The 13,700-nt window shown below is 29.2% G+C and overlaps 3 protein-coding genes across 6 annotated transcripts in view; 2 read left to right on the top strand and 1 right to left on the bottom strand.

Moving 5' to 3' along the window:
- The first annotated feature begins 812 nt into the window (after nt 1–812).
- LOC119689114 (mediator of RNA polymerase II transcription subunit 11) lies at nt 813–1,869 on the top strand. Its single transcript, XM_038103858.1, has 3 exons — nt 813–983; nt 1,037–1,437; nt 1,552–1,869. The coding sequence occupies exons 1-3, from the start codon at nt 899–901 to the stop codon at nt 1,654–1,656; spliced, it is 591 nt and encodes a 196-aa protein (XP_037959786.1). The 5' UTR covers nt 813–898; the 3' UTR covers nt 1,657–1,869.
- Nucleotides 1,870–6,174: 4,305 nt separating this feature from the next.
- On the top strand, nt 6,175–8,682 carry LOC119689538 (la protein homolog). Its single transcript, XM_038104383.1, has 4 exons — nt 6,175–6,266; nt 7,024–7,829; nt 7,889–8,209; nt 8,259–8,682. Exons 2-4 carry the CDS (start codon nt 7,182–7,184, stop codon nt 8,451–8,453), a joined length of 1,164 nt encoding a protein of 387 aa, XP_037960311.1. The 5' UTR covers nt 6,175–6,266; nt 7,024–7,181; the 3' UTR covers nt 8,454–8,682.
- Nucleotides 8,683–10,635: 1,953 nt separating this feature from the next.
- LOC119687424 (protein spire) overlaps nt 10,636–13,700 on the bottom strand; it is a 30,005-nt gene continuing 26,940 nt past the window's right edge. For 3 of the 4 annotated variants that reach the window (XM_038101727.1, XM_038101726.1, XM_038101728.1), the window contains exons 13-19: nt 13,599–13,658; nt 13,038–13,213; nt 12,830–12,956; nt 12,471–12,742; nt 12,212–12,415; nt 10,923–11,341; nt 10,636–10,856 (exon numbers count right to left, since the gene is read on the bottom strand). In XM_038101727.1, coding sequence (XP_037957655.1) covers nt 10,643–10,856; nt 10,923–11,341; nt 12,212–12,415; nt 12,471–12,742; nt 12,830–12,956; nt 13,038–13,213; nt 13,599–13,658 — 1,472 coding nt within the window. In that variant the 3' untranslated portion in view covers nt 10,636–10,642. The remainder of the gene's footprint in view (nt 10,857–10,922; nt 11,342–12,211; nt 12,416–12,470; nt 12,743–12,829; nt 12,957–13,037; nt 13,214–13,598; nt 13,659–13,700) is intronic. The other variant, XM_038101729.1, reaches the window with a different exon arrangement.

The following is a 13,700-nucleotide window of genomic DNA, read 5'->3' on the forward strand; positions in this document are numbered from 1 at the left end:
GAAATAGACTTCATTATTACACACTATATTTTTATTAGTTCATAAAATAAAATAAAGAAAAAATAAAATATTTATAATGTGTGTGTATCCTTTATTCGGTATATAATTAAGATAAATTAATTTTAAATAAATTAAGACTTCATAATAAAATAAGGTTAGTAAATAGTAATAAGCAATTTCCACATATTGTTGAATTTTTTATAGTTTTGAAAAATTAAAAATTTTTTCCATTTAGTTCATTGTATGGGTACTAAACATTAGTTTAGTAAAGGCACACTCGTATTACTTAATACGTGTTAAGTACAATTCAGCAATAGTAATAAATTAACAAATAGTTAAGATTGTACTACTAATATCCAATAAAGGATGTTTTAAAAAAAAAGTTTAGTTCATTTACAATATAAATTGTTTTTCCATGTGGAAACTTATTTTTCACTAATAAGTTTCATGTATTCGGAGCTGTCAAATACGATTGGATATATACATGCAACGCTGTTCCAATTTATATTTGATATCGACAAATACTTAGAAATTAAATTGATGCAAATAAATTAATTGAAATTGATTGACGGTACACCCACATTAGAGCAAATATGAGCGAACGAACATTACCTGCTAATGTTGGTTCGTTCGCAAGCATTCGTTTGGATATTGATGCACCTTAAGACTTTGTTGAAATTTCACACATCAGTGCATCAAGTTGACAATCAGGTATGATGTTCAATATCCGCTTAAAAAATTCCTAAAAAGGAAAATGTTGGTTTCAAGTATTGATTTTAAAACAAACAAATTTTTTTTGGCTTGGCAATACTGTTTTGTACTCTACAACTCAATCAAACAGAAACAAAAATTGTTAAAGTTACTAAATATAAATTGTGCGACTGAATTTAAATTTACAATGAATGTACCAATTAATCCACTTGATAAAATGCATCACTTAGATGACATAGAAAAGGAAATAATATTATGTTTGCAAAGCGCTGGTAAAATTACTGCAAGTAATATAATAATTTTAATTAATATAATTGATCCTTAGGTCAAGCTATTCAAGAACTTAGTAAGGAAAAGTCTTCTCAGAAAAATGCAGAGACACATACTCAGCAATACATCAAATCTCTTGCAAATATAGAAAATCGACTATCAGAACAAATTATGTACTTAACCCAAGTGTCGACTGGTCAACCTCACGAAGGCTCCGGTTATTCTTCAGCTAAGGTATTGCAAATGGCATGGCATCGTATACAGCACGCTCGATCACGTATTCGTGAATTGGAGGAAACCAAAGCTAAGTTTACTCATGCAGCTAGACAACAACAACAGCAACGTCAACAACAGCAACAAGCTGCTGCCGCATCTACTACAACAGAGGAAGAACCAGCACAAACCGAAACTCCAGGATCACCAAGTTCACAAACAACAACAACTATTAATCCATTGGTGAGCTTAGTTCAAACATTTGTACATTGCTTTATTTGTATAATGTTAAACTAATTTTTGTTTATATTCAATAAAAAATTTTTGATGTGCCATATATTATTTTTACTTAAATAGCCATCCACATCACAGCCACCAACTCCTATTCCTGAAAGTAATGCCAGCAGCAGCAGTCACGATACTCCACCACCTTTAGAGGCGACAACCACTGGGAGTTTATGAATATATCCGGATTTCGATTTATTAGAATTTTTTTAAATAAAAATTTATTTTTTTTAATATGAAAAATGTAAATACGCTCACAATGTATAAAAACCTAATATACTGTTTCATAGATATTCACACGTGCTCGCTAACTCAGTACATTAACGAAGTTTTATGCACATTTATTAAATTTAAGAAAATGTTTAATTAGAAGCGTTTAGATGTTTCTCATTTTTATACATTTAAGTAAAATGGCTTATCATGTATTTAGTATTAATAAATGAACATTTGAATATGCGAATTTTTTTTTGATTCAAAAAAAAAAAAAACTCGGAATTTTCAATTATGCATTTGGCTTTATTTCCTGTAAAAGCCGACATTCATTTTGTTAGATATGTAAGTTGTATATGCTGAATTCAAAAGCACACTTCTTCATTGCATATAATACATCATGTCGTATGGTTCACGGACATATCGCATGGTTAATTAATAAGATTGTTTTTGGTTGTACAAAGTCATGTTTCTCAGTTATTGCAGCCAATCACGAAATGCCATCCATTCCGGTATGCCCAACATGTAGAACTCATACTTGGATCACAATATTAGTGCTACATCAATGGTAGGGAATAAATATATGTACACACAGTATATATATAAAAATATACATGTATATGTGTATACACCTATGTATATTGCACGCATATAGAAAGCATTTAATACAACAGATGCACTATGTCCTGTAGTAAAAAATTGTGGTTTATGCGCATATAAAGAATAGAGCGGTACAGTAGAGAACTTGTTACTTGCTCCAGATTATACCTGGACTATGGATTACTAAATATATGAACTGTCATGAAAGCGCGGTCTAGAAAAATATAACATCAATAACATGTTGCACTTATTACGAATATATGATCTGTTGCTATTTTTGTTGTAATTGATGTGTATTTATAATTTATTTTCATGATTAAGAACTAAAATTATAACACTAAATCTAAAATTAATAATTTACGAAAATTATAAAAACTTTTTAATTTGAAATGAAGCAAATTCTGGACTGATCATAGAATTTTGTATACCGCCAAATATGCATCAACAGAGGTTTTTGGAAACAGTTAGTTAATTGTCTGTGTTGGTTTAATTAATTGATTATTATATTTCCGTTGTTCCCTGTCGCCTGACAACATCAAGCAGGAAACATCGAAATTATGTTTTACAAAATATAAAACAAACATTTGAAAACATGTAATTAAAAAATAAGCTGATCTTTTGTCTTGAATGTTATTAACCCAGTTAATAATTTCATATTTGCGTTTAAATAAAAATCTGCCATTATTTTTAATATAACAAAATTTTCTAAACTTTGAAATCTTCAATTAAAAAAAGAGCATAATTTTTATAATTTAATTTATATCATTGTGTGATAAATTTAAATGTAAAATAAGTTTTACAATTGTTCAAATTTTTGCTTATTATTTCACTTCATTAAAAGAAAACGTAATCATTGAACATACCGCAAATCATACAAATTTTAAAACTTCTTATACACATTTACATTACAACACAATAATATGTAAATATGTTAACTAATTATAATAAATTTTTAATAAGTTAATTAATTATTTAGTAATTTATTAATAATTAATTTGAATTATTATTTTTGGAAGCATTATAATAATCTAACGTCAATACTTAAAATATTAAATGAACTCCTCTGATGCCATATACATATATTAAAATTGTTTAATATGATGAATTATTTATTTAATTTCAATGTATTGTTAAATCCTTCATTATATTTGTATATAAAAAAGAAAGAAGGATGGTCCGCAAATAATTGCTAAAAACTCTGAAAAATTGTTGTGAAATTCAATATTCTGAACAAATTCCATGCATTCATGCTGGATACATTTATTTCTTTCTTAATGCTCTTATACATTTTTTTTCATATTTTAAACACTAACAATGGAATACAAAGAATCATGAGTTCGATATAAATATAAAAAAAAATATAATATATATATAAAAATTTTTTTATATTTGACATGGTTTAAGAGGTTTCATTATGCTATATATTAGTTTTAAAAAATATTTTATAATAATTTTTTTATAATTTTAAATAATTAGAAAATAATAATTAGAGTTTAAAAATAAATAAAGTATAATATGCGGTGATTATTCTTGAACAACGAAAGACACTTAACAAGTTATTAAATAAGTCAAAACTCGCATGAAAATAAACTCTGAGTGCAATTTCGATTTCAATTTTTAAAACAAGTGTGTGAATATTTAATATTAATGAAAAATAAAGTTTAAATATTTTATGAAAGTATTTTTTTTAATAAAATTCGTAAAGATGACTGACAGGTTAATAATTGTGAAGAAGATATTCGTTAAATATTTATTAGGGAATTTATAATTTATGCATTATGCTCATTCACAAGTGCAAATCAAAAACAAATATAAAACACAGTTGTTATAAAAAAAGCAAAAAATTATAAGACAATTGCATGAAAAATAAAATAATGTTAAATACTGTTTATTTGGTATTAACTAGTAATGTTAGAAGTTTGAAAATTATATAAACGAATTTACTGATGATTTCGTAATGCTTTCTGAAGAGGTGGAGCTATAAAAATTTTAAATAAATAAATAAATAAAAAATTTAAATATAAATTCAAATACAATAGGTCTGTTCCACGAGCTACTCGTAGTAACTTTTAATTACACAATGTATACATAAGTGCGTTCCATCAGCAAATTTTCAAGTAAATTAGACCAGAGGAGAAAGTATACTCATAAATTACAATTAATGGTTGTGTCTACTAATGGTATGGTATATTGTACATAATTTACTTTAGTGTATACAATAACATACTTTTGTATTTACAGTTGCTTTAAGGACAGATGGTAAGCCGGAACAAGTGATCGAGTCGAGTCTGGAAATCTCTTCAAGCCTCAAGTCAATTCTACAGAAAAATATTCTTTTATATAAATATGTAATTGTGTTATATTGTTTTATGTAAATGTTAATATTTTAATTTTTTAAAACATAAATATAAAATATAATTCATCCAAAAAAATTTTAGTATTTTATTTAAAAATCAATAGCACAGGTAAAATTGAAAACGTAAGCTAACATGTCAGCGCTGATATGTTGCATTACAAATTTGAAAAAGTAAGCTAACATGTCAGCGCTGATATGTTGCATTACAAATTCGAAAAGGTAAGCGAACATGTCAGTGCTGAAATAAATGTTGCATTACAAATTTGAAAAGGTAATCGAACGATTCAGCGCTTGCCCGCAATGACATGCACGTGTTAAAGTATTTAGGAGTTTCCCTTGAATAATCACCGCAAGGCATTACCATTCAGCTAGGTTGTTGCTTTTCTACTCGGAAAAAATCCAATATCTGAACTTGTCTCTGAAATAAAAATGCATTATAATAATATTCATCATTTTTAATTATGATCTTTATTAATATGTACAAAATAATTTTTCTATTATGTTAAATAAATTTATTTTTATAAATTATATTTCTTACACTAACATCTATCTTAACAGTATATTCTTACAACAAAAAATTAATTCACAAAAGTTGAAAATAAAGTTGACTAATAAATAATAGGGATATATATGAATCTTATTTAATAAACACAACAGGTATTCACAACACAGGTACACAAATTCGCTGGTTCTGGCACTGAGAACTTGAACAGCTAAGTTCACCTTCATTTTTTGGAATCTGTCCGGGGCAATATGCTTAGATCTTAGTCTTGGACACACTCGAATAGATGACTGCGAGTCAATTCGGTACAACTCTCTCAAAACTTCCCAATTGGCACAATTATTACCACCATCTTTTAAACGATATCTCAATAAATTATTACGAATCGATTTAAATATGTGAGGAATATCAAAGAAACAAAATATTTTTTTTTGTCATTCCCAGTTTCAAAAATAAAGAAGGGATTATTTTTAGAAATATCGGATTTTCTATAAATGGCTTGGTTTGTTGGGCTTTGATCACAAACTAACCTTCAATATTTTTATATATCTTTTTTTTCAATGTGACATTTTCAATAATAAGTTAATATTTTGAAATAACAAAAATCGAAAAATGTTAAAAATTAAAACTTAAAAAAAAACTACTCTTATGAATAAGTGATTAAGTATTAATTAAAATCTAAAATTGGATTGCAGACGATATTACTCCGCAAAATAAAATCAAAATTAGTTCTATTAAAATCTCTACAAGTAACACAATTTCACAATTTCTTGTCCTCCTACCAAAAACAATACGCAAATATATATGTACCTATGTACATATGTATATATATCATTATCATTGCTATTAGAATCAAGTTAAACATAAGAAAAATATATTTATGCATAAGAATTTTTTTAGGATAACAGTTGTAATTTTGATTCAATGCATTAATAACAAAAAAAAACAGCATTGCTTATTTTGATGCATGTTTATTATTTCATTTTATATCAATATTCGGCAGCAAGATAATGGCATTTTTTTTTTATTAAATCGAAGAAAAAACTCTTGTCTCTATACCCATATTGAAAACAAAAAGAAGAAGATAAACGATGTTAAAAACTACAATATTCATACAAGGTAATTTGTTTTTGCATAAACTACCAAATCATTATCAACATACGTTTGTAACAGAATGTTGCTAAAAATATCAATTTAAGCAATTCCACAAAACAGCTCTGGTCTTTTCAACATGTATCAAAAGCTTTACCAATTTTTTGGTTGCTGAACAAAAGTTCAATTATAGAGCTTGGAAAAATGAGTACATTTTTGAACTAAAGACTTATTGTCTTTAGTTTGAGAAAGAGGTTTTTGATACATTTACAAAAGAAGGTAAACAAATGTTTAGTGGTTGCAATTTCTTGAAAACGATGCACCTCTTTTTAGAACGTCTACTTCCCAAAAAATAATTAATCGAAGTTAAAAATATGTTTTAAGTTTATATTGTATGGTTTGAAGGTATATTTAACCTTCATGCAACATTTTTGGCACAGGCCAAAAATCAAACCAACAGGCAAGTTGAAAAATCAACTGTTTGAAATGAGAACAAACGAATTACAACGAAAGTAAACACTTTCAAATGGCTCATTCAAAATGAGCCATTTTTGGCCAGTGTAAACGCCATATCAGTTTGTACTTTACTTATGTTTTATTTGAGTTTACTACGAGTAAAATATTACATAATTTCAATGTTGTGGAAATATTTGTAGATATTTTGTATGATTTTTGTTTCAGAATTTTTTGTATAATTTTTATATATATTGAGCGGTTTTCTTAATATTGTAAGGCTTAATTTAAAAATATGCGGTATTCTCATTCTTCATTTCACGTAAAAAAGATATGGTTTGCGGACGTGCATGACGTGCGGTATGTTCAATTTTTTATTTGTTCGATGTTCGAAGGCCGCTTACGCATTTCGTTCATTTCTATCGTGGTGATTGCACGTGTTGGTTGGAGGGTACGCAGTGATTTTGAAATATAAAAACATTTTGCATTATGGGTGAAGAAAGCGATAAAACCGCTGGCACTGGTGCTTTGATTGTTGAAAAGGAACTGGTTGAAGCGCCTGCTGAAGATGGAAAGACCGCTGAGGTAGAAAAGGTTTCTGATATTGTCGCGACAGACGCTGCAGGTGCTCCATCTAAACTCGAGCATGATATCATACGACAAGTCGAATATTATTTTGGAGACGCCAACTTGAATCGAGATAAGTTTCTTTTGACGCAAATCGAGAAGGACGAGAATGGATGGGTTCCGTTTTCCGTACTTATTACCTTTAAGCGGCTTGCATCATTAACCGAAGATATTGAAGTAATAGTGAATGCTTTAATGAAATCAGATGAAGGTTTGATTGAAATCAGTGATGATAAAAAAAAGATTCGCCGCCACCCAGAGCGCCCAATTCCAGAATATAACGAGGAGCGACGTAAAGATGTTATGGCACGCACAGCATATGCTAAAGGCTTTCCTTTGGATATGGAAATGAGTGATCTCTTATCTTTTTTCTCTGATTTTGACACTGTTGTTAATGTAGTTATGAGAAAATATCTCGATAAGGCTTCGAAAACCTATAAATTTAAGGGAAGCATTTTCGTTACATTTGAGCAACGTGAGCAGGCGGAAGAATTTATCAACAAGGATAGGGTAAATTATAAAGTAAAAAATTTTAACTTTCATTTTTTATAAATATCGCGTATTTTTAGGTTGTGTGCAAGGAGCGTGAAATAATACGTTTGTGGCAAGACAAGTATTTGGATGACAAGAAAAAAGAACCGAAATTGAAGAAAGGAAAAAAACAAGCTGCCGAGGAAGTATTGAAATTGCCAAAAGGCGCTGTGGTGCATTTCCAAGACGTGACTGATGAAGTTACGCGTGAAATGCTTCGATGGGGGGTAGAAGATATAAGCGGTGGTGATTTTGAAGTTGCTTATGTATGCTTTTCAAAAGGTGATAAGGACGGTCATATCCGTTTTAAAGAAGAAAATGCTGCTTGTAAGTTCGTCGAAAAACTTCAGGATAACAAGGTAATTTACTTCTTTTATCATTATCATTAATATTTTGTTTTTCGTTTAGTTAAAATTAAAAAATGGGGATGAGTTGACAATTCGATTGCTACGTGACGAAGAGGAAACTGAATATCTAAATAAGGCAGCGGACGAAATGTCCACTCGACGTAAAACGCAGAAGAATAAAGGTGGTCGAAAGCGTCGAGGATTTGGTTACAACGGAAATGATAGGTCTGGCGCCAAAAAACCTCGAAATGAATAAAAAGAAAATTTCCTGAATACATCATATTGTATATGTTGAATTTGGTGTAAACTAAACTGTTTTTATTTACATTCGAATTAAGTTGATTATTTAAGTTTTGATTATAAACATGAATTTTAATCATTAATAATTATTACCAAACTTTCAATATTTAAATACGAAATGTATCTTTTTTTTTTAATTTCCACTTTTGTTTAAGAATAAACATAAGGACCTTTATACTAAGAGAAAATGTATATTTAAAATATATAACAATTTAATAATAACGTCTTATTTGTGTAAATATTCGTTTGTCTTCCATTATGGGCACTAGGTAGTACACTGTCTAACCTTTTATGCAATCATTGTACTTTAATTAAACTAAATGGCAGCTATTTATATAGAAATGTTAGCAGAATATTTTATTAATACATTACAATTTTTATTAAGTAATAATTTGATTGCAAAATGCACTTCAAGCTACTGTTGCTTCCAGTTATAAATGGGTTGTTTGGGTTTTTATAGGCCATTTTACCTCCGGTATTATTGATTGTTAATATTTTTAAGAGATGCGAGGTTATCTCTGAAGCGAAGACAAATGCGAAAAATGAATATTAATACGATTATATTTTAAATTATAATTCTAGGAAATTTTTTAATACATATATACAAAACATAATCAGCTCAATTATGGTTTCCTAACAATTACTGTTTTCTTGGATTTTTACATTGTTAATATAAAAATGGAAACTGTTAATCATATTCAACCATTATTTTTATTTTCACTTTCATAGTAATTTTTTATTTGTCGGTTGAAAATGTACAAAAAAAAATTAAAAACAAAAATTTATAAAAGTATTTAATGTATAATATTACAAAATGTGTTTAGTGTGGACATCACATTAGGAATCATCGTATATAAGCGAACATGACGCCTCTATTAACAAGAATTGAACATTTATTTAGAATGTGCGCTACAGTCAGATTCGCGTGCTAAGATGAACACTGGATCGTTTTAAGCGTTCTAAATTATAAAAGTCTTATTCATAATTTCCTATTCCCCATCTCCCACCAATCATTTTCATCGTAACCCAAGTAATGGTCTTATAAATTCTTTCATGTTATCTGCTTTCAGGTCGCACCGAGTTACAACAACAACATTAAAATCTTATATTTTAATTAAATTTTTGTTTTTGCATAATAAGGGCATATACGTTTACAATAAAAATATCGCAACGCTCAAATAAAATAGATGACCGGGACTGCACTCTACTTTAGATTACAATAGAATCATAAAAAAATAAACTACTTTCAAAGTTTATTTGTTTAAATATTTTTTTATTCCTGCTTGCGTCAATTGATATACATAAATATGGATAAGTTTAGTTCAGTTTATTATAAATAAATGTTCTGCTCAGAATGCATTTTAATTTTCTTTTTATACATACGGTTGCATCATTTATTAGCTTTTAAATCATTTTATTATATATGTTTAAAATAAATAAATAACAAACAAACAAATAAGATATCTCATCAATCAAAGGTATAGGGTTTTTTACATATATTGGATATATTTCTCTATGATTAATTTTTTGTTCTTTTATTTTAAATTAACTAAAAAGAAAACTACACTATATTAAAATTAATTCTTTAGTTTCTTAAGACATTATGAATAGTCTAAATATATAAATTAACATTTCTTCATATACGTATATAAATATCAGTTTTTGTGTGTTTGTTTCATAATTATTACTAGTGCAAATAATTGAAATAGAAATAAAAAGAATTTAAATACAACTGTAGGAATTTTAATACAAGCACAGCTATTTATTGTTTAATAGTTAAACACATATTTTTACGAAACAATGAAACAGGCAATACATTTAATGATACACAAAAAAATTTTAGGAATCGATCCACGTTATACCAAAAAAGGTTTGAAACATTAATTTTTAATTTAATACAGGTTGCTATTCGATAACTGGATTTCTATAGAAGTGCTAATATTTAAAATATATTTTTGTTCCAGTTTTTTGTTCTTTGCTCTTAAATTTTTGTACTGTTGCACAAACAAAAGTAAAAACCCATATTATTAATAAATAGCCCATGAGATGTCTACGACATAATAATGTACAATGTAATTTGTTGAGGTGGGCGTACTTATTTATATCATTGGGCAACAATCAGAATACGATGTGTAATGGATGATTTCATTTGTAAACAGGAGATAAGTCTAATGTCAAATTGCGTATAGTTCGATTACGAGCAGATGATCGTGTTTGTTTTGATGATCTTGTAATTTCCATAACAAGGCCTTTGCAGTCATTACAAACAGGTACTTGTTCGCCACGAATGCTTTCCTTCAGATCTTGGCCAAAGTTAGCACTAGAGGAGGACAGTGCCAATGTACGTGCAAATTTATTCCTAAAAAAAGGTAGTAATAGTAATTTTATGAACAAAAAATTATAAACTAAAATTGTTCTCACTTACTTTCTATCTAGGGTGCTATTGTTTGAATAATGACGAGCTGGACTATTCACAGGCAAGCTTCGAGGACCTTCTACACTACGAGACATATTACTAATATGTTTGTTACAGATTTGGGCTGTCGAGTTTGCCGTTGCAATTATACTACCACCAGAGTGGTATTCTTTGTTGTTGTTGAAATTGCTGCTTCCAATAACATCAACGCCAGCATTATATGCCGCATCAGATGTTAGATTAACGCCACTCTTGTAGGATGTTGTTGCCGTGTCGTACATTGCCTCAACCGCTTGACCTGTGGCTACTGCAGCAGCATAATTTGTTGTATTAGTGGTAATTTCGCTCATAGTCATGATGCCGGGAGTACTCATATTGGATCTTTGGTGTTTTGGGGAAGAAGGTGCACTACCTACGGTGTGTCGAGTCTAATAATAAATAAAAATAATTTTATTTAAATGTATGTACAAACTTTAAAATGTTTATATTTAATTGTTTACAATATAATATAACTTGCATATCGACAGCAGTCGGTAACAAATTGTTATTAACAATTTCTGCTATTGAATTTGTTGTATGCTTTAGAAGGATATAAAATAGAAAACGCTTCCTTAAAATGTCGTATTAGACTACTTTATTCGTTCATGAAATCTACGCCAAACATAGATCCTCCGTTAGAGACAAACCGAGTACCCGCGAGAGAATTTTTTTATTATTGTGGAGATTATTTGAAAGTCTACGGTATAATAATTTTTATGTCAATATTTTTGAGCCAACATTTACATAGAAACAGCATTTTTTTCACGAGCTTGCTAGACTAGGCGGCTCTTCCACGGATACCCCTATTTCACCCCTATTGCTTTTGAAGTTTTTTATTGTACCTAAATTGTAAAGGAAATATATACTTACATGCATACAACACGGCTTTGACTGAGTGAGGACACACAGATAGCCTCGGATCTTATAATCAAATTTAAACCGGCATTTGCTTTTTTTCTCTGACTATCAGTTTTTTAATTAGCATTGAAAGCAACAACAATTTTATTTTGACTTGTCTATTCACACTCTACATAACATAGGCCTACGACAGATAAAAGAAATGGTGTAAAAGAGACGCTCTACGAGAGCAGGGAACGAGTTTCACTCTTTTGTTTTAGTTGACAAAATCTGGATGTATTTTCGATAATTGATACGTGATATCGATTTTTCAATTGTCTCACTAATTTTATATGTATGCAAGAATTTTTTTATTGCGTATTTGATATTCATAAGTTTTTTATAAAAAACTAATTTTGTACCTTTCTTTGTGGTTCTGCTCGTAACAGTCGTTCAATTAAGGATTTAGGAAATGTTTCATCCAAAATATTACCAGTAGATGCCGAATGTGAATGATTAGAATAGTGTGATGGAGAAGGTGTATTCGAGCCAGCGGGACTAGCCAGCAGTGATGGTGATATAAGTACTAGGGGCACATTGCGAAAATGCTCAGATGGTATGCGCATCTAAAAACAATAATACATATAGAAATTAAATATAATAATTGAATATATTGTTTACCTTGGTATAACACTTTGAACAAACAGTTCGCTGGCATAATTTGCATTGTATACCCCAAGGTCCAAATATGGAAAAACGTGTACGAAGGCATAAGAAACATACTTTTCGTTTTTCAACATCCTCTTTAACACGTACACCTACGGGAAGCCCCTCAAGTTCAGCTTTTGTCATTACAGAGCGAATATGCACAATTTCTTCTAGTGTGAGAGATAAACGGTCATCACCTCGTTCCTGCCATGTTTTTTCATCTAAAAATGATTTATTCCACGGTCCTATAGAAATTACCCAATATTAGTTATTGCTTTTCTTAACGCTTACTTCATTACTTCACTATTACATCATTATTGTTTATAACTTACTTTCATTATTGGAATCGACGACATCAGTAACCGGAACAACTTCTGTGGGATGAGAAACGAGTTTTGATTGCTCTGGTTGATTATTAGCTCTTCGTCTTTGAAGTAGTGTTTGATTTGAATAGCTCAACTAAAATTGTTAAACAGTAAACAATATAAATTAGATGTTTATTGTTAAAGCTATTTCTATTTCAATAAATGTCTTATTTACCTTATTGGGTTTGTTCATATCTCTACTACTAGAATTGGAATTGACGTCCGATTGCCGAGATTCTGATCGAGATGGTGGGGTTGAGTGGTTCTCATCGAAATTACTTTGACACCCAACAATCGTATGTCGTCGTGAGGCAGTTCGACGTGTTTCACATTCCGAAAATAGACCATATGCTAGCGAACCAATTTCAAAAAAATATTAACTATTGCTATATACAAGTGCTCGTGTATATATTATATATGCATATATATTACTTTAATGAAAAGGATGCACTCATGCTCTAAAAACTTTGTCTTAATGAATACTGTGTCTATGTAGAATAGTTACTTAAAACATTTGCTTCATGTCAAAATCAGATTTAATGAGTATCTATATATGTATATAATGAATATCCATGTTTACATATTTATATATTTAAATACAATGAAAATCCTATAATAAAATAAAGTTTAGCGGCAACGCAAAGACAAGCATTCAAGCGTTTTGAATCGAGAGAAATGGTAGAAATGGTAGAATGTAATTATAATAGTAATATAGATTATAGTAGTCAATATTTACATTCTGCTTCAGTGTTGTAAGACCTGTGGGTAACGTCCTCTGAGCCATTTTCCTCTTTAGCTTCAGCATTCGATTTTCAAATAGTTTTCAATACAAAGTGCA

Source organism: Teleopsis dalmanni, chromosome X (assembly GCF_002237135.1).
Source record: "Teleopsis dalmanni isolate 2A chromosome X, ASM223713v2, whole genome shotgun sequence".
NCBI lineage: Eukaryota > Metazoa > Arthropoda > Insecta > Diptera > Diopsidae > Teleopsis > Teleopsis dalmanni.

Excerpts from the sequence above, each read along its gene's own strand:
- LOC119689538 (XM_038104383.1), top strand. The coding sequence starts at position 7,182 with ATGGGTGAAGAAAGCGATAAAACCGCTGGCACTGGTGCTTTGATTGTT. Across the intron at positions 7,830-7,888 it reads AATTTATCAACAAGGATAGG|GTTGTGTGCAAGGAGCGTGA; the intron begins GTAAATTATAAA and ends GCGTATTTTTAG. Across the intron at positions 8,210-8,258 it reads AAAAACTTCAGGATAACAAG|TTAAAATTAAAAAATGGGGA; the intron begins GTAATTTACTTC and ends TTTTTCGTTTAG.
- LOC119689114 (XM_038103858.1), top strand. The coding sequence starts at position 899 with ATGAATGTACCAATTAATCCACTTGATAAAATGCATCACTTAGATGAC. Across the intron at positions 984-1,036 it reads ATTATGTTTGCAAAGCGCTG|GTCAAGCTATTCAAGAACTT; the intron begins GTAAAATTACTG and ends ATTGATCCTTAG. Across the intron at positions 1,438-1,551 it reads CAACAACTATTAATCCATTG|CCATCCACATCACAGCCACC; the intron begins GTGAGCTTAGTT and ends TTACTTAAATAG.